Source organism: Talpa occidentalis, unplaced genomic scaffold (genome assembly GCF_014898055.3).
Source record: "Talpa occidentalis isolate TD23 unplaced genomic scaffold, MPIMG_talOcc4v2.1 talOcc4.8, whole genome shotgun sequence".
NCBI classification, from domain to species: Eukaryota; Metazoa; Chordata; class Mammalia; order Eulipotyphla; family Talpidae; genus Talpa; species Talpa occidentalis.
In genome coordinates, this window is record NW_023605194.1 from 79601151 (window position 1) to 79623259 (window position 22109).

General features: G+C 34.1%; 1 protein-coding gene across 2 annotated transcripts in view; it reads right to left on the bottom strand.

Moving 5' to 3' along the window:
* NEK7 (NIMA related kinase 7) overlaps positions 1–22109 on the bottom strand; it is a 129860-nt gene that overhangs the window by 9024 nt on the left and 98727 nt on the right. For both annotated transcript variants that reach the window (XM_037497221.2, XM_037497222.2), the window contains exons 8-9: positions 16453–16547; positions 12349–12462 (exon numbers count right to left, since the gene is read on the bottom strand). In XM_037497221.2, coding sequence (XP_037353118.1) covers positions 12349–12462; positions 16453–16547 — 209 coding nt within the window. The remainder of the gene's footprint in view (positions 1–12348; positions 12463–16452; positions 16548–22109) is intronic.

A 22109-nucleotide genomic window follows, 5' to 3' on the forward strand; every position in this document is an offset into this window, starting at 1 on the left:
TTCCTCCCAAACAAGTTCTTACTATTTGGGGCAGAGCCTCCAATTTCTCAAGTCAAACTCTGCAATTTGTACACAATACCTTATTACAGTTTTACCTACGTGCCTAGCCATCACACCCAAGCTCCATTGTCTCCTGGCAGCTAATACATCTTCCATTTGTTTTTTTCTCACAGCAGTCTTCACTGTCACACTCCTGGAATAGTCTTGCCTACAGTTTTCTTCTGCTCTCCCTAGCCCTGCATAAACAGCGAGCTGACCATACTTCAATATGAAGCATTTCAGTGGCCCCTCACTGTCCTCTGGAAAGTCAAATACACTTGGCATAGTGTCTCACAGGCTTCTAATATCCTGCTTCTATTTACTTTTCCAGTTTCATTTTTAGCCCCCAACCTCTCCTCCTTACAGCTACCCCGTATTACAATCACAGCTCTTTGCTCACCAAACTGCCTCATGCCCCTTTTTGCTTATGTTGGTCCTCTACTTAAAATGCTTTCCCCCAAACCTCCAACTCTTTTGCCTAGCTGATGTCTACTCATTGTACCACACATTTTCTCTCTAAAGCTGTTTCTAATCACCCTATTGTCATGTGTTAAAATATTTTCATTTGGCTGCCATTGTACACTTCACTATTATTTATTAAGGCCCTATTAATACTTAATTATACTTTACCGAATGTCTGCGCTCTCTTAGAAAACTAAATTCATGTGAAGGATGGATACTGATGAATGCAGTATCACTGGCATGCAGAATGAATGAGAAAATCAATGCATAATTTTGGCTGAGGGATAAAGGGCAGGTTTTGTGGTTGTGGTCCCTGAGCTGAAGCTCTAACATGGAAAGGGGTTGAGAGGATTCTAAGTAGAGGTAACATAAGGAACAAATATGCTTAGCTGAAGGAAGTGTGAGGACACAGCTAGTATTTCTGAATGAACAGGGATGAAATGATAAACTGAGGCCAAATTCAAAAGAAAGATATGAGGAGTTTAAAACCTTTTATAGAGGCAACAGGAAATCCGTATTTAAGCAAGGAGTGACAGATCATTTGAACTGAGTTCAGTTTACAATTTCTTGACATAGTCAAAGATAGAGCATAAAGAGAGTGATACCAAAAGAATGCTCAATTAAGTTCCTCTAAGAACTCAGGTAAGGAACACTGTTCTTCAGAAGTCCTTCCCAGGGTATATGAAAGGTGTTGCTGCCATTTAGCACCAGGAACAGAAGTAGGTGACACACAGGGAAGAGAGATGGTGAGAGGGCAAGAGGGGCAGTTTTGAAGGTATCATGTCAGAGAGGCTGACTAGAACCATGAGTTCCTGAATTTTAGGTTTAATATCTATACCTGAATTGTATATTAAAATGGATTCTGTGACTCTCCTCATATCTAGACTGTAAAGATAAAATGAGATCGCACAAATGAAAAGATATTAAGCTCTACTGAATATAATTGTGAGCTATGTGTGAACTTAGGGCAGATATCAGTCTGGGTTTCAAAGATGCCATATTTACATGGGATTTGATATTTTACAAAATCTTTCATAGCCCTTTACATTTATTTTTAAAGCACTGCAATCCCCCACCAATTGGTGATTGGGTTTGAATTCCTCAGATGCCTCACATAGCTTAATGTGCAATGATTAGTCAGCATCACTACTGGTTTGAGGTTATCTGAGATGAGTTACTAGGGATTACAGGAAGTACTAGTTGTAAGGTGGTCATCATAGTAGTGAAGACAGTAACATCTCAGGTACTTTTATTCTACTCAGAAGTTGGTCTGACTTCCATCCAGTGAACAAAATGAACAGCTTTGGTCAAGGGGGTCAACCTGATTTGCTATTTGTTTTCCCTTAAACAAATGAGCAAAAAAGAATCCATCTCTTCAGGTCCTTGTCAAAGAGTATATTAATATTTGAATGAATATTAAAAAATTTTAATGTTCAACTGAATATTCCAAGATTTGAATGTTCAAAGAGTATTGAAAAGTATGTCACATAACTTCTATAAAACACTTTCTAAGAGAATTAAATTTAGGGAAGACCCTATAAGGGATAAAATTCATTTTTACAACTTTGGATAATTTAAGTTCTAACCTTTAATCAAATAAGATCCCCAGAAGACTGTATCCTGGGAGCAAATTAATTTATCCCACTGCCAAAACACCTTTCCAAAGCCATGCTTTAATGTTATATATAATTTTTTTTAAACTTTTTTTTTTAAAGATTTATTTATTTATTTATACAAGCACTGGGCACAGTCAGAAGCATGGGAGGGTGAGAGAATTCACCAGAGCCAGAGCGGGGAGCAGAGCAGGCAGAAGGACCGAAGTACACAGCTGAGGGGAGCAGCGGGCGGCAGGAGAGGTCTGTACGCCATATGGGACCCCCACCCGTTGGCTGGGGAGCAGCCGGGGATTGAACTGGCGCCGCAGAGGCTGCGGGCAGCTTCGCAACCCAGCGCTCAACCGCTGCACCACGGGGGAGGCCCTAGCCATGCTTTAGGTGTTTGCTATATAATTGCTGTGGAAGACACTATCTGGTACATTATTCACAGATACTTACATGGGATATTTCTACCACAATAGAAAACTCTGTCTTCTTTGTAGAACTAGGATATTTCCTCCTTAATAGCAGAAATAATTTGCTTACTGCTTCCCTTTTTGACCAAACAGAAAGGAAGCAATAACCAAATGACAAGCTCAACCACAGGCACTTGATTAGCCAACAGGATAGGCAGATTTACATTCCTTTCTATCCCCAGTTCTGAATTTGTACTTCTAGTTCTTTATTAATAACCTATAAGTCATATTTTTTATTGTAAATAATCTCAAATCCTTTCTGAAAAAATGAGGGGACTGTGAATACAAAAGGGGAGACTTTATAGGCCTGAATTCTTAATTTGATGAATTTGATGTAGTCTTTCTTGATATACATGAGGTAATTACTGCTGTTTTAAATTTTAGTGACAAACTTATTGTAGTATACACATATTGATTTTCAGTGATGCATATCTTAAACATATGTTGTAATGTAATGTTACTTCAATTAAAAAAATACTTTGTGATGCCACAATAAAATAAAAAAGATAACCAAACAATTGAACTGTTAACCTAGTAAAGGAAAAAAATATCAGTTTCAACAGTCTTTTGGCAAAATAAGGGGAAACACCACCACAACTAGTTTACTTTTATCTTACTGCTATATAAACAGTTTTATGCCTTTAACTTTAATAATTTGGTTTAAAAATCCAAATTTACATGCATCCAGTCATCTCTTGTCACACCAGATAACAATTTACATTATATAAATAAGGCCACAGCTCATCCTTTCTTCTTTACATATAAAAGAACAGTATCATTTCACTTTTAAATGGAGTTATTTGTGCCTCTGTCATAATGAATGGGAGGGTAAAATAGTCACTTAGCTATCAGAAACTTGGACTTACATTAAGAGGCTGTAGAATGGGTTTAAAAGTCACTAATCAGAGGAAGAGAAAAACTCTGCCAGAGTCTCCAAATTTTCAGTTGTTAAATAACCACACATAATAGGCTGACTTACTTGTCACTGGAGAGGTGCGATTTTTGCAGGTAGTGAACAAATCAGAGGCTGTGTGTTACTTAGATTGAAATGCTCAAGGGAACTGATGTTTTTCAAAGTTTTCAGTGGACAATGAGAATATGGGCCCTGAACAATTTCAGATCAAAAAATATCTCCTTGTTCTATGACACAACTGTGGGCTTCAACTAAGAGCTTCCAAGAGAAGAGCAAACCATTTCCTAAAGACTGATAGTCACTGAGTACCTACTATGAATCAGGCATCATGCTATGCATTTTTACATGTTTTAACTTAATCTTCGTAACAACTCCAAGCAGTGGGGGTCACCATTCAAGACACATTTTACAGGGGAACAATATTCCTGAGAACAAAAGACAATAAATGCCACAGCCTGGATTTGACCCAAAGCATCTGTGCTTTGGAACCCAGGCTTCTAAACTTAGTTTGCTATACTGCCAAAGGAAAATTCTAACTTGGTCTGCAGGTTCCCTCACTGCCACCCTTGTACTGGTGGGTTGATCTTCCAGACAGTTTTCATGCTATCTGGTTTCTAAAATGAATGGCATCTGCCCTCCTATTTCATAGACCAACTCTAACCAAATCAACCAACTCCAACAAATCAAAATCTCTTCTCTACGGCTCTGCAAAACTCACAATGGGGCTTAGTTTATTCATGAGACAGACATTTGAGTGATGACACAAAAATATTCAGCCTGGCATTATGACTACCGTGACTGTTCAATAGTATTTCCAATCTGACTCATTCATTAAAGTGACAGTCACTCCCTCCGAATAAATAAAGTGTACTCTTTTATTCTGTTCCACGAATTTTAATATGGGACAAATTCTTTATTCTTACATAGCAACTTGATGAATCATTAAAAAAACATCCCTCTAACTAATGGTGCTTTGGTGGTAGATGCAGAGTTGTAACACACATTTTGAAAGGGTGTGCCCTACATCTCTTAATTACAGTGCTGTAAACCAATGCTACCTCATTTTAAAAAATGCCTCTAAGTTTTCTATCAGAAAGTCAAACATTAAATAATCAAAATGAAATAATTATCTTAGAGATATTCTTTAATATTAGTCTTACCATTTTTCAAAAGTTCCTGCACATCTGTGAAAGAAAGAAGTTACTATGAAAATCCTTAACGTTTATCCAGTACTTTGCAATGAGTCTAACTACTATATTAACCAGCTGCTTGGAAAACACATGTTCAAGGAATAACTTTAAGAATTGTATATATGGATTTCTATATGTCTGGTTTCATTTTCTCAGAAATTTTTGTGAAAAATTACTTTCCATTTATTACTTTAAATTACAGAAATAAATTCAAAATCAGTCTACATTACATTAATAAAAAGAAGTAAATAGCTCATGGTTTGTGTTATCGTAAAATGTTTGTATGCATGACTTTAAGCATGCTTGTAAAAATATGTACTTTTTTCTAAAAATATTATTTTATATAATAATTTAAAAATACAGCAAAAAATAAGATTTGAAAATGTAAATGCCCAAATCAGGTAAGAAAAGACAGTTAAATTCAGAAGCTTAAAGGAATTTAAAAAGCAATACTGAAACATTTAAATGAGAAAAAGCATATAAAGTAAAAATATGACATCTCTAAAGGATCATGAAACTTTAAGTTATATGAGTGAATATTTGTTTCCAACAAAAGGGAAAAAGTACTATTATATTTTGAGCTACCTATTTCTAAAGATATTTCAAAGCATATAGAATGGTTTCAGAAATATTAACAAGAAGACCGTGTTCACAGTCATTGTTGTGAGGGGATAACCCAATTACGTATCAAGTTCAGTCACGTACAGGTAATAACAATAGGGCTCTTTGTGCATTATAGCTTCAGGTCACTAACACAATTCTCAATAGAATAATAAAGACTGGTGCTATTGGTACTGTTTCTTTTTCACCCCCATCTTAATCCCTCTGAGACCAATTATGTTATATCAGCCTCCCAGATATACCCAATTTCCATCTATCCAAGGACACATTTTAGTACCCCAAAGTGGGCCTAATACATTAAAGTGCACTATATTTCGGAGCTTTAGATATTTATACAAAATGATTAGGCGTATCCAACTTGTACACCAAAGTGTCACTAGTGATTGACTTGGGGGTAGAGGAAAAGCAGGAGAGAAAGCAATTTGACACAGATATAAGCTAATGTAACGTCTATATTTCACAACTGAAGATCATTCAGTGTGTCTTTTGAAAACTGTGAAAGTCTTACAGAAAGTTACATGGTTTTATAGGATCCCACAGGATATGTGAAATATAGGGCACCGTTCTGGATTCATGTCTTCAAGGAGCAGGTCCCCAGTGTCACTTCAGAAGCATAAGTGAACAAAGGGCCTGCTTAAATATATTTTTAAACAAAAAGGGAGCATTCAAAGCTTAAAGATCTAATCTTATATGGCAACTTTAAGTAAGGTGGTCAATTGATATTATAAATGATGACAATATCTCCCTTACCAAAACCACTTTTAGGAAGGAAATTATAACAACAGTGTTTTGAGATAACAATCAATGTTGTCAATTTCAGTAAATAATGTCACAGTTATGTATTATATTTATTATAAATGTCTTTCTACATTTTAAAGTAAAATATTGTCATCCCACTTAGAATGCACTGGATTATGTAATTATAAGAACTACAACAATATTTGTGAAAACAGATTAAGCTCTAAACATTATTTGCACAATATATTTGTGCCATAATGTTGCTTATTTAAATATTCTTGGGAGGCTGTATTAGGTAGACTCTTCCTGTACCAATGTAACATTGGTTAATTTCCAGCAACAACTTGAGGGCATTTATATGGTTCTATTAAAGTTTGTGAATCTAGCAGCTATAAAATAAAACTACTTAGACTGATCAAAGAAAAAAGTTTTACAAACATAGCTTTACCTCAATAAATGCAAAAATAATCTGTATCTGACATTTTCATCTTTTTTGTTTCTTATTTACATAAAACAGTTCTTTTACCAGTGAAAACAAAGGTCATATTTTTTGTTATTGACTCAACTTGCTTAAAAAGCTTCCTTAAACATATTCTGAACTTAAATACAGAAAAATTATTTATAAATGTGAGGTAAAAAAAAAATCAGTTATAAAGTTTAAAGCTTTCATTTAGTATTTTCCTTTCCTTATGGGTTACCATTTAGAAAATATTAATAAAGTTATAACAAATTACAACATTTTTGTTATAGCACATTATGGATTAACCTTTAATACTGTATTTGAAGCACATGTAGTAGTTTTTACATACTGTAACAAGCAAAAATAATTTCCTGCCCTCTGCAAACAGTTTCCTCATCCTTTCCCTCCAATGTTAAAAGTCCTAAGTAATCACAAGGCAGAAGAGTGCGCAGAGCAAAAAATCATGCTTCTTCCCTGGAACATGGGCCCCTCTAGGGAAGAGGAGTTTGGATAAAACATGGTGGTGAAGGGGTGCAAACAGGGAAGAGAAAAATGAAAAATCACTAACTCTGAAGGAGATTAGAAATGCTGACTCACACAGAACCTGAGAGTTTACTGCAGGTGGTGTGTTCTCGCAGTACAAGTGGAATGCTGCAAAGTTGGGGTGGGGACCCTCCAGGATCTCCTATCCTAGAGTCCAGTATTTGCTTTGACACTCTCTGGGTTTCTATTTACTCAAATGTCAAATGGGATCATGCCATTGCCCTTATTGTATTAACAAGGAAATTGTTGTATGTTGATTTCAAAAATTCAAAATTTCGTTATTCCCATTTCATTTTAAGCCATGTAAATATATTTATATTGTACAATGACCTAGAAATATCTGAAATCACTTAGATCAATTCAAAATTTATTATTATTTTGTTTATTCTATAATCAAGCATAGAAAGAATATGCTTTTAAATTCTTATATTTTAAATACTTTTAAAAAACCAATATTTTTCTTGTCTCAAGAATAACAAAAATGATGCTGGAAATTCTTATGCATCTGATTGAACCAGCAGGGAAGAATGTCTAAGATGCACCAATAAACTACTGGAAGGGTACAAAAGAAGGATAAAACCCTCCCCATCCAGCTTCCCATCTCTGTAGGTCAAATAAGGAGGGGGCATTGTGGCAACTTCTTAACTAAGAAAGAAAGATAAAAGTAATGGAAGGGAGGTTAAAGTAAAAAAAGGTTTATTACCATTTATGAGGTGGAAGTTTATGAGATTTCATTCGTTCTTCATTAGTTCTTTGCTTGGAAGTGACCTTGTAGACTAACATTTTTAAAGATATTATACACTTGAAAAATGGTCCCATTAATTAATTTTTAATAAAAACATAACTTTTCTTATCAGTGGGTTGGAAGTATAAAGGCACAAAACAAACAGAAATTTAATGTAGACCAAGAGAGACATTAAATAATGTGAAAACTGATTACTGATTTAGTAATTCCAATTCCAAAGTTTGCTTTGGTTTCTTCACCTATAGAAAGTAGTAATAAGACCTAGTGAGTTGGCAGGTTTTCAGAAATATTAATTAGAAGATAATCATAAACTTGGTATCCTACCAAAAGTCTATCAACACAAAATTTTAAATTACTGATAAATACATAAACCTCCACCATAGAGGTCAGTTCAGATCAACATGAAGTTCTGAAATAATATAGTTACTTTATTAAATATGGCTTAACCATCTCACCAATGATTTACAGGTGCTTAAATTTCTTTTTTGCATAAAGTATTTTTTTCAAAATTTTAATATCACTCTATTTTCTCCAACCATGATTACCCTTATTCCCCCTACTCATTTCATATGGAAACTTTTTTAGCTTTTCAGAACTTCCTTCCAAATCTCTCAAGCCTGTAAGAAAAATCTGTCAAATGCAACCACTGAGGCACAATTCTATTCAGTCTTTCTTGTGTCCTTTCTATTTAAACTAGGAATTTTTAATAGTAAACACTTTATATTTTCCAAATAATTGTCAACATACCTATTTTTTAACTTAAAGTCTCATGGAATAATTTAGGAACAACAGTGAAAATGTACTTTTGATGACCACTTTAGTATCTCTCAAAGAAATTAAATACTGAAATTGAGGGGGAAAAACCTTTTGCCTTATTTCCCAGTAAATAGTTACTAAATATGCCAGAAATGATGCTGCTTGCTTATAAAGAAAAAAAATTCATACAACAGGTAATAGCTATAAAAGACAACTATCAGATGTTCTGGGTTGTCTTTTGAGTCATTTTCTGCCTAACTAGGTAGAATTTTCTTTGCAAAAGTTTCTCACATTCACTCAATTGTCACTTATTGGTTCATTCATTCTCTTTTTCATTTATTCTTTTTATCTCACTCCTTTACTCCCTAGTTCCCCCGATCAATCAATAATGAACCATTAGACCTTTTAAAATGTGCCTAGAGCTACACAGGTAAAAAGCAGTCACTGATCTTCAGGTGCAGCAACTAGATAGGGAGTCAGGCATGCAAAGAAACAACTACAATGCAGTGTGATTGCCAAGGGAGTGGGGTACAGGAAGAAAAAATTAGGGGTAGGGAAGAGACAAAGAAAAACTGAGCAGGAAATGATGTACAAACTTTGTCTTAAGAAGAATGCATTCATGTAAAGAAAAGAGTAAGGGGTATTACAGGGAGAGGAAACAGCATCCACAAAAACATGGGAATTCATGGGACTTCTAGTAGATTCTGCCCTGGTAGAGTTAAGGGAAAAGAGAGTATCCCATGATCCATCAGTCTTGACAAACTCAGATCAGTTAAGGAGGGGCCTTCTGAGTCATCATTCCTTGTACACAGTGAATGTTCAATAAATGCTTGCTTCATTGATGTTAATTTCATAATCACCAAAAACTCCAAGTTTAATTAAAACTAAGAGATAGCTAAGGGAAAATATCTTTTCAATCTAAGACTTTCATTGTTCAGTACAGTAATTCCCTGCTGATGCATGGATAATGAGATCAACACTGGATATGGAAAGAATATTAAACACCAAAAAAAAGACTGGTGCTCATTTAAATACAAAAATATTTTAGCAGCATAAAATGCACATTTCCTAATATCATCCGTGTGCAGCTGAGATTTTAATCATAATCCTAATCAGTCATACACTGTAATGTCAATATATTTAAAAAAGGAAAGATTTAACATACAGGTTTACTTTTCCAAAGGTCGCTACTTATCATTATTGCTTAAGTATATCTGTTTTATCAATAGAAAATGACATTTTTTAAAAATTTCAAGCTTTCAAACTCAGAGTTCTAAATGGAATGACAATTTCTGGAAATAGATCTTATATAGTTCTTAGGTTCCCTATCAATATGAGGCTGACTGGTAGGCATAGTTATTATTCTCATGAAATGTTCCATTCAAACCCTGTTTGGGCAGAAGTCTTAAATATTTAGCAGCAAATAAATCAATTTGGTAAACTTCCACATAGATATCTGATAGAAAATACCTTTGCTTAAATTGTTTTTTCCAATTACAAAGTCTGTTACCACATCAGTTATAACACTGCAAGAATCTCTCTTAACAATTAAAATCTCACTGTTTAAAAACTCTATACTTCACTTTTTTTTCATTGTCTCCTATTTTGTGCTAGGCTGAAAATTAAAGGGAAATTTGCACTATTAACAGATCTAATATATAAACAAATATTAATGCATGGCAGCATCGAATCTGTTTGGAATTTTTCTACCATAAAATCTGAATAATTATTTTACCAACAAATTGAGTTTCTTCTTAAGAAGAGACTGTATGTATCAGCACATCTGCATTTCAAAGCTCTTGTTCTGAGAACTTTCCTAAATAACTGAACAAATTAGAGTAACATTATTAGTCTGTATTTCTTATATTTCATTTCTTCAGTAAGAATTAGTTTCCATGTTTGCCAGGATATTGTAACTTCCTACTTTACCATAGCTTAACAACAGAATCTACCAATATGAGGAATCACACTGTCTTTTTTGGAAAGTGCACCATATAACATATTTTGCTTTATATCTCTTTTCGAAACTGGTAACTATATAGAGTACAATAAAAAGTGGAATCTATTTTCCTTTCCCAACTCTAAGACCTTCTATCTGGGCCAGACTTTGATATTTGCCCCTTGGCTGAGAATCCGCATATCCAACTTCACACTTAGCTGCAGTGAAGTAGCCCTGCAGGCAGGCCGACTTCAACGAACCACTAGTGGTATCATCATTAAAATCCTGCTGAAGGTCACCATGGTAACCGCCTGCTGAGGCTTCACTGCTGCACTCGGCATCTCCTAATCAGCTACCATGTGAAATGCAAATTCAGACAGTCTGAAAATTAGTCAAGAAGAATAGGGGATGAGGATGCAGATATGTGAAATATTCATGCGCTTCATGGAAAAAAGAAGACAGCATGAATGACACAACAAAGAACGGCCCCTGACATTCTTGCTATCATTTTGCATTATTGTTCACACCCTACTGTATTTCCAGGCCTATAGTTCTTAAGTTGGTTTTGTGAAATGCTATATTTATATTCTATACCCAAAATAGTAATTAAAAATGGCTAACATAATAGCATTAACATCAAATAAAGATAATACTTTTAAATGATCACTACTGCTTAAAAGGTTTATTCTAATTACCCAAATACAAATGCTATGAAACAGAAAACCAGGCATCAGTAATTATCAGTATCAAAACTACTAGGAAAAAAGCTACTTCTAACATTCCAAGACCACAAATGCTTTACATATGGTAAAAATTCTTTAGATATTTATTATTCAAGTTATACTGATTCAATTTTCCATATATAAAACTAATACCCATTGCTAGTTATTACAAAATAGAGTGACAAGACTATCTAATGAGTGAACATTATAATTGTTTTATATTTTGCCTTTGCCCCTTTCTGTTTTCCTTGGGCAAAATCTGTTGCTCATGAGAAGGTGAGATGTCCTAGCTAAAGACAGTGTTTCCTTTGGGTAGACCTCCAATGAGCTTTCCGAAAAGAGTCACATGGACACATTTAGTAACCTGAAACAAAGCTCTTCTGCAAATATCCTCCTTAAAATATTGCTAACATCATGATACATTAGCCTAAATGGGAAATATCTGCAACCCAGATGCTGGGGAGCACTCAAATAATTCCGTTTCAATGGGTCACCAAAGCAAGCACTAGCTAGACTCAGATCTTAGTAAGATAAAGCCTCCTCAACCTTTAAAACCATCCAATATACTTTCTAACATGTCGCAATGATAACCTCAAAACATTTCCCCATAGGAATGATTGCACCAGTGTGGTGGTGCTGGGGCAGGTATTGGCAGGGGAGGAAGGGTAAAGCTGCAAGAATAAGGTGAGAGGTATATAGCTAAGAGACGTTTCAATTTTTTGGAAAACATGGAAGGAAGGGACGTTCTGCCAACAAAGAAACTTAAAATTGTTAGTCCGAGACTGTGAGAATGAGGAGTTACCCTATTAAACAGGGCAACTAGACAAGGTGATTAACTAGAGCCTGGGTTTGAGCATTAATTCTGCCCTCAGCTGTGTTCAGTATGCTGTGAAGTCAGCTACTGTTCTTTGCACACCTAGAAGTGGCCAATTTTATACCACACGCCGTGTTGGTGTTCCGCTCCATATTATGAATTGCAGAGTCAACTATTTAACAGCAAGTGTCCAAGAGAATGAACACAAATGAAAAATACAATTTCCGTAACCTCTCCTCATCATTTGCATATCTGTATAAATGAAAATTTCTAGTAAGATACAGGCATAAGGAAAATGAACAAGAGATGAACGCATGGACTGAAAAATTACTCACTTCCTCTGAATAGTGATCTGAAGGAAGTGGTGGGTAGTCACACTGCTCGATCTTCTTACATAGAGAGTATAAATTCATTTTGTCACCATAGAATGGACTCTGTAATGCAGCCATCTGTAAAATGTCCCAAATAAACTGATATAAGTACATGGCAACTTTAAATGTGATTTCATCAAGCACATTATAATGGGATAGAAATACTTACAAATACTTTAAATAAAGTTTTGGGGCATTTTGATTTTTTACCAATATCTTCTTTCTGAGAGTTATTTAGTAAGTTCTAAAAATCTTACCTCAATTTTTGGTTATTTTTTTCAACATTTAATATTCCCCAAAAGGCAGAAAGTTAACATAAAATCATTTGCTTATACATACATAATTTAAAACAGTCTTAAGAACATAAAATAACTTAAAACTCATTGCAAATATAATGGCATAAAAACAATTAGTCTATCTTGTGATTAAATAGGTATCCACAGTATATATCAACCATGTAATTCCCAAAATATAACAAAAATGAAACTGCAGTTAAAACTGAGTTATAATCTAGCAACAATTAGGAAACAGAATACATATTATTTTTATCTAACATGATGTTTTTGGTAGGAAAAGCTATGTTGAAAGAAAAAAAAATCTTTTTAATCTGAATAATATAACTGATGCTCAAGTACTTTAAAATGAATTAGAACTTCTTTTCTTTGGATAATGTCCCAAAAATACTAAATATGTTCAAAAGCTCTACAAGTCATAGTCACTACTTCAAAACATCCATACAAGTTTTTTACGCAGGAAAAAAAAATGACTCCAAGAATGAACAACTTTAAAAAAGACATTATTGAATTTAAATTTATTTTAAGACAAGGTTCTAACTTGACATTTAAAGTGCAAGCAACTGCTGTGGTAAGCAGGGTTACAAACTAAAAATTCAATTTAAAATGTTCGCATCCTGTTCGAAACCTTCTAAAGCTTTGAACCGCAGCAGCAAGAATACAACACGAGGGTGAGGCTGCCCCAAAGTCAGTCACCCTTTTCTACATGTGCTAATAAGTTTGATTTTGGAAGGACAATGTGTACATTCCCCAGACAGGCAGAGTGTGTGTGAAACACGCTAGTCCATGCTGTGCTACTCAGTGAGCGTCAGCGGGGACAGGACAAGCTGAAAATGGCTCTCATCTGTCTTCTGCTGCTCCAGACAGACTTTAACTCCTTCGGAGCCTGACTGTGGAGCAGACGGGACTGGAAATCAAACCCACAAAGCAGTTCGACATATTTTCACCTAGCCCACATTTTATATAAAACCTACATAAACCTGTACAAAACTTCCACATGAAGAAGACAAAGTAAAAAACAACTCAAAATACTCCTAAAAAAACTCTGAGAAGGAATTTCTAAAAGAACTCTAATAATCATCATGTCCTTTGTTTAAAATGCAAGAACATAATAACAGAGTATTAAAAATGCCACCTTAAAAACACACTGCACATATAAACTACAGTCTCTTCATGTTTGCAGAAACCCTAAGTAAATGTATATATTCATTATCATATGCTAGGATTCATTACAGTACTTTTGTCTCAATACTGCAGAGTGTTAAAAAAAAAATCTGAATGTCCCCTAAGGAGTTAAACAGGAATAGTATATTTTCATGCATTTCCTGCTTTGACAGATGAAAAATGTCAACTGTCCTGTTTTTATTTTCAAGCTTTTGCACTATTCATCTGGTTCATTAGTGCATCTCGATGCTGCCCCTGACAGCTGCTCGCCCTCTCCTCCCAGCAGCTGAATTTTTCAGGCTAATTTGATCCTCCACACTGAGACGATCGCTAGAATGATTGACTTGCTCCCTGACCTCCAGGGTCTGACTTTCCTGATTAGTATTCTGGGGGTGTCGGAGGGACGAAAGCCCACTGTCTGTCTTCAGGGCTGGTGGCAGCTCTCTTTTTTTTTGAACTGTAAGCCACCAACCTACAACCCTGTAAGGATGCAATTGCTGCGCTGAACAATAAAGGAAATGTGTAAAACCTACTTTTCCATGTAAAGGTCCGTGTAGCAAAAGCACAGCATCTTGATTTTAATTAGTAAAGTCTACTTTGTTGCATATCAATTAAAACTGTTCTGCTAGTTTTTTTTTTTTTCCTGAGGTTTCAAGAATATTTGAAAGTCTAATTTTCTGTGTTTAAAATACATTTTCAAAAAAGGCTTCCTATTCCTTCACTGTTAATAAATTCTTAGTGGGATACAACATAAAATATCTATGTAATGTGATGGCCAATTTTTTAAAACTAAATTACTGGGTATCTCTATTAACATTATACTGAAACATAACTAGGAAGAAATAAAACATGAAGGTAAATTAAATTTTGAGGAAAATTCTAGTTTTCCAAAGTATTTGCAAGGTGGAAGTGAGAAAATGAACTGAGAAGGAAACTAAAGTTAACAAGATAAACACTTTAACTCAAAATCATCCACAACACATAAAACTCATAGAGGAAGGAATGTCCAAAGAAACAATTTTCATTTGAGTGGTCATTTTAAGCACACATAAAATGAGAAACTGCCTTTCAAAGGCAAATTCAGAATGTGAAGAATTATTTTAGTTTTGACCTGAGAGTATGCAAAAGAAGTATGTAAACTACTCTCAAAATACGAATTACCTGGACTAAACTTTTTCTTTTTCATTGTTAAATTTAATTTTGTTGGAAACCAACTGTTTACTTTTAAGTGTTTAAAGAGAAAATGTTGCTTTGATAATATTAGACTATGGCTTGAAGGAATCTAAGGTTACTCAAACAGGTATGAAATATTTTTAAATGCACAAAGTAACCTTAAAACATTACAGCAGCTTAACACACTCAAAACAGTTTTTGTTAAGATTGTATCAAATTACTAACATATTATAATAGAGTGAGCATAAATCTTTAAATTTCATGTGCACATTTAAAACATGTTTTGTATTATATTTCTTCATAATCAAATCATCCTAAGGATGTTATTTAAGAACATTTAATTCTTTCTTTTAAAGCAGGCTCAGTAACTCCAGTAGGAGAAACAAAATAAATAATCTCAGGTACCTTACTTTAAGGAAATTTTAATGTGCAATCAGTAAATAATGACTAAAAATCACAAAATACATTTTAAAAATAAAACCTTCTCATGCTCCACTTCCAAGTAATGGTGGAACAATTAAAATAGATCACCTTGCCATGTATTTTTATTAAAGTCAGGAAGATAAATCACAAAATATAGGGTAATAAATACATTGGTTTATATCTACTCATTTCAAATTTTCTCTGTACACATTAAACTATGAAAATGATTCCATGTATTATTTTCCTTCATTTTATTTTATAAAAAGTTTTATAGCTAGAGACTAATTTTTAACTAATAGCTCGGACTCAAAGACTATTCCTAGGAAAATCACCATTCAATTAAACAAATAAAATTATAGAAGTCACTAGCTTGAGATACTCTTTGATACAATTACTCTAAATATGAATGTAAATGTGCTTATAACATATTTCCTTTTATCCATACAAATTACTGCATTGCATTTCCAGAGCATCTACTGTCACGATTCCAACTTTCTCTGATAAACTATCACCAGGGGAACAGGAGAGAATTTCACTGAGCTTTACTAATACAAATTATTCCTTATAGAAACTAAATTAAGTGATAACCTAGAATTATCTGCTTGCATGCTGTCCTTAAAGGTGAATTACTCTATATAAAACTGAAAAAAAAGTAGTTATAAAAATATTTACCAAGCTTTCATATTTTAAATTCATTCCATTATATCCCTCTCCTGCAATGCATGGGATAAGCAAATTTTTCTAGAAGTTTAAATGTGCTTTTTTATAAGATATACAAAACATATTAACATAAAGACATTTTTAAAATAATATTTTCATCAAAAGCAAACAAAAATATAGTAGAGAAAGTAAATATGTATGAATATATAGTTATTAAATTCCTTTATAAAAACCATTACTATAGCCAATTAATTTGTCATAAAAAAGTTAAAATAAGTGTATACTATATGGAATAGGAGAAATGTATTACAATAAGTAAAAATACATCAATATGGACTTTATCAACATTACCCACCTCATACAGTAGACAGCCAAGAGACCAGATGTCAGATTTGAAGTTGTATCCATTTTCATGTATTCTCTCTGGAGACATATAATAAGGTGTACCCACTGCAACAAACATACCAAATAAAACAAGGCTTATAAACATGAAGATAAAACTCTGGTAAGAAATTAAAGACAAAATTCTGCATTAAGAAATATCACCAAAATAATACATGAGCATCAGAATATTGTTTTTGAGAATACTCAAAACTTTTAAACTTCCTCTTTACTGTCTGGTCCTTAAATAGCACATTAATATCTAACCTAAACTTAAAAAGGATGTGGTGAGTTAAACTTTATTTGCTTTTGAGCAATCCAGGGGGACTCTAAGGAGTATAACTAAAGGGAAATAAAGGGAATTTTAACAAGAAAGTCTACTCAAATGATTTACTTTGGTCTCACCATCTTTTTGAATGTAGCTTGTATATACCAAATATTTAAGTATGGTAATATTTTATTTAAAAATAAATACATACATAGTAATACATAGTAATTTAGTAAAGGGTATGTAGATAAATCATAATTATCTTTCTGTCTGAGAAACATCCCTTAGAACATAGTTGTGGCTCTTAAAACTACAAATGATGTGTAATCACTAATCTTCAGCACCTTACTCCTACTTTAGGAAGAACAGAACAGACTTATGTACATTAAAGGTTTACATAACAATGTATGTGAAAGGATACTGATATCTCTGAAAAATATCTGAGCCATTACTACTACTGAGACCTTTTTAGGGATTTAATACTCTAGATAATTTTTGGTCTTGCTTTGATATGCTAATGTTTTTCTTGTATTACTTTTAGAAAGTGCAAACATAATATAAATACTACTATAATAAACATTTATTAAGCATTTTAAAATGAATAAAAGCATATACTTTGAAGGGCAAAGACACTTCAGTGACTTTCAAAGTGAGTAACTTCAATTTCAAACTTCGATGGCTATTATTTCACCATCATTAGCCTACAGCTTTTTGCCAAATAGAAAATCAAAAGTTTACACACAATATGGAGGAATTTTACATGCTTGAGGCAACAGATACCAAAACTCCACTGCTAGTCACAAAGCACATTCTCCTTTTTCTAATAATGTTCAAAGACTTCCCAGGACTTTACGGTAAACGTTAATGTAACACATAGTATACAGGGGCACTTAGTCAGAGGCAACAGAAAGAGTCACGCCAACAATCATAGTATTATCTCAAAGGCCGTTTTCCACAGGAATAAAGTTATAACCTAACAGCTGTATATACAAACTGTACAGAGCTATGCAAAATGTGAAGACATTGTAAACCGATTATTCACAAAAATCCTATCTAGACTGGAATCCATTTTTACTAATAATGGTTAGCCCTTGTCAGAATGGATTAAAGACAAGTATTATGAAAGCCAAAAAGAAAAGTGAAAAATGAGTATATGTGAAGAGAAGGATACATTTAAAATTATTCAAATATGAAATTAATAAAATTGAAATAAATTATCTAATTACAGCATTTATTTTGATACAAACTAGTAAATTTTCCAATTTCTATCAGGAAATGGGCAGAAAATCCCAGAAACTTTTAGAAATAGCTACATTTAAAGCATTTATACTGTTATTGGGTAAAGGAAACAAAAGCTCTCTAGCTTTGGGAGTTCCAACCACTTTCACCGGTAGTTTGCATAAGCGACACCGATTACTGGAAATATTTACACACTTTCTCCATTCCAGGAATGATGGTAGATATAGCAGGAATAATAAGCGGGCTGTGCACAGGCCCCTGATTTCAGGACATAAAGCAAATGACTGGCAGTGAGGAATGTGCAGAGAGGCTTCACGGAATCCACAGGGGGCAAGTGAAAACACTGAGGCTGGAAGGTTCAGAGTTTACCAAAAGCAAAGGTAATTTTAACCAGGAGCTCTGGGAAACCTGCTGATCCATTAGGGGTTTGATATGAGTGTGAAAGATTGATGATAGGGAAAAAGAAGAACAAATGCTAGCATTTTACAGAGATTAGACCCAGCATAACACCTTAACTGCAAACACACACTGACGACCTGCACGTGAAGAAAGCAGAGAAGAAGAATGATCCGGAATTCTACTAAACTTAAAATATAAAAAAATTTCATCTACCTGAAAGCCATTTTTAGTGAGCTGCTGGAGATCATTATAAGGAGTTACATCCTGGGTAAACACTGCTACTTTCAACTCAGACTGATTCTTCTTCACAGTATAAACAACAAACTTCATTATATATAACTAAATATACAGGGTTTATTTTAACATTGAAATTATACATATCTTGAATATATATTGAAACGGAAATCTAAGTATGCTACTCACCTCTTTGATCACATTTCCAAAATCGGTCATGATGTAAGAAGAAAGTTTGAATTCTCCACTACAATTATTAATTGGATAAATTCATGATAAACTGCTGAACACAGGTCTAAGAGGGGGGTTCCACTACCTCCCTCTTACATGTTCCCCCAAGTATATCTCTACTCAGGACAAGGGCTCACCTACTGACTGACAGTGAAAGAGAGCTTGAGCCCCATCACCTCAACTGATTCATCCTTGCCTCCCTCTACCTAGCAGAGATACCAAAAAGTTTATAAATGCTCAGGAAAATCTGGAATACATTTAAATGCTGTGACATGTTTCCTACATTTCAAGATTAATGAATATGTAATTATCTCCTAAAAACCTTTATTAAAAAATCCACGCCAGCTGTGTCTATTATTACTGTAGCCTCAAGAATGTTGTGACTTCTTTCAACAGCTGTAGGAGGGAAGGGAGAGCTGTGGAGTGATCTGATTAGACATTAAAACCATCATGCAAATTACTAGGTAGTGAGGAGCTTGAAGACTGCAGGATGCATAATTTCACTTATCTTTTGAGAATTTATGGTTGTAGAATGGGGAGATAGTTTACCATAGCAGATACTTATGTATCTTAACCTACTGACATGAATAAAAGTAAGAAATGGGTAACATTATCAAAAACAGAGAAAGGGTGACATTAGGGGAAAATTGCTAACAACTGAAAATGCTCTCTGAGTTTTATCTATATTAAGTGTATTAAGACAGTTGTTCAAATATAAGAAATGTTATCATTGCATTACTTCAGTTATTCTAGCTATTTGAGAAAAGTTGTACATGGTATCTACTCTATTAACAATAAAATCCATCCTAAACAAAATGAAGATCCATTTTCAAAAGTTAAACAATGTGTTTAACAGAAAATTTCTAACATGCTGTTATTATGGGAAATGTGGCTAAATTAATGTAATATCACATTTTATCACAACAGGTTATATACACATTGTCTTAATGATTTAGCTAAAAGTTCAGCACTATAATTTCTTCAAAGACTTGAATGAGAAAAAAAAACACTGAAACATCTTTTTATATAGTTAGATTCAGGTTGGTAGTTTTTGTTTTTTAAATAAGGGAGGAAAAGTAAACCAGTTAAAGGTCAGGAAATCTGCTTCACATCTTACCTTTGCAACTAACTAGCTAAAACTGCTCCGCTTCTTTTTTTATTCATTTTCCTCAGATGTAAGGAAAGTGATGCAGCAATGAGAAAAACGAAATGGTTTCTGACATTTCTTTTGCTCTAAAATTCAACTGCACTTATAAAAACCCTACTAAATCCATACGGAAAATGAAAGGTAAAAAAATAATACATTCCTTTTTAAAACTATTATGGAGTACAGTTGAGCAAAGTGTTTAAAGTGACACAGTGAAAATAAGCCAATTCACTTTAGAAATGCTGCCTCTTAGGATCTGAGCAAACTGCAGAAAAGAAAGTTTCAAACATTCCTTGTTGGGAAAATTAAAAGGATACAAGTCATCTTACACCTCAACTTGATTGTGAAATACACAGAGATACCCACAACTTTAGGGAACAGGAATTAATTTTCATTCTTTTATGTCAACCCAGAAATTATGCTGGCAGACTTGGTGAAGAAAGGCCAAATTTATTCCATTTTAAGAAATATGATCTTAGGTCAATATAGAATAGCTGAATGGTGGATTAATACTTCGGCTATAAAAGTCATTTATGAAATAAAATGTCATCTTTTAAGTGTGATTACATTTAAAAGCTTTAATAATGCTAATAGGAGAAAAACCCAGAAAACTTATTGTAATTATTACTCTGCTCCAGGCACTGTGTTAAATGCATTACATGTGTTATCTTGATAAGGCTTTAACAAATGTTAATCGCCTACTTTCAGGCATGTGTTGTTCCAGGTGCCGGGGAGACAGAAGTAAACAGGGTAAGGACTTGACCTCAGGGGGCTCATGGACTAGTGAACCAGGCCTTTGTCATGGGTAGCTTCATGATATGTTTATAACTTTTGTCTTATTAGAGGGGAGGCACAGGGAGACCAGGGAACTTTGCAAATATCACAAAACTAGTAAGGTATGGACCTGAAATTCAAACCACATAGCCCATCCCTGGCATTTAAGCTGACAGTTATTTCTTTAACACTAACTACTGTGAAATATGACTGGGGGTGGGGGGGGAAACAAACAAACAAACCTCTATCTTTCCAAATTAAGAAGCAGGAAATCATCTAAAATTCTCAGCATGCACATATGAAAACCTAGGAATAAGGGTTCAGGTTCAACGGGCTACACGTGAAAATTATGCTGCTCTGCAGCTTCTCTAATTGTTTTAAATAAATACTTGCTATAGTGGCTGAGAGGTTAAATGGCACAGTTTAAAATTAGATAATAACTTCTTCCCAGAGTAATTGCTTAAATCAAGAAAGGAGTGAAAATTAAAAATAAATCCGTGAATGTAGCCTATAGTATTGACTGAACATATGCTGCCTTACGGCTCCAAACCATCTTGAACTATGAAGGGGTAGAAGCCAAAGACAGATCCACAGAGAGGTGCTGGAGAAGGTGTGGGAAAAACAAGTGTGTGACCACAGGTGGCACTTGGCACAAACAATGAAACTGTTTTAATGCCCGGTTCAAGAACACTAATTTTCCCAGTTGAAATCAGAGGGATCTATCACACTTGGAAATAGTGTGGGGAACATGAATTATACACTCAAGAGACTCCAGTGTGAAAATTCTGCTATCTGGTTTGAATGATGGCCATGCAGCCACTCTGCTGGCAATATCACAAAATCAGAAAACCGTTTGTCTCATTGTAAATGGTAAAGAGGAGTTCAAACAATTCTATAACGAAAACAACAACGTAGTTTCCCCCCAAGGGGTTTCAAATATTTATCTTGCACAAGGACCAGTACCAGAGAGTTCTAGTTAGCTTTTTATTAAATGTATATATGTCTATTCCATTTCACAATGTACAACACACACATAAACAACTAGATTCACACATGTACATCTAAAAAGAAAATTACCTTTCCACTTCTGGGACATAAGAAAAGCATGTAAGATGCCATATTGCAGCATTATTAGTCTAATTGTCCTCATTTGTTCTCCTGCTCTCACTAGAGCAAGCAGTCAGACAGGGGACACTTCACTCTATATGATAAATGCAACTCTGGTGCAAACAGATTTCCTGGAATAGCAGGTGACTACCTCCAATTACTTACATTCACCTTTGAAGTATGTAAGTGGTTAGGTTTTATAGTATATTAATTTCTCTAATTGTCTTGTTAA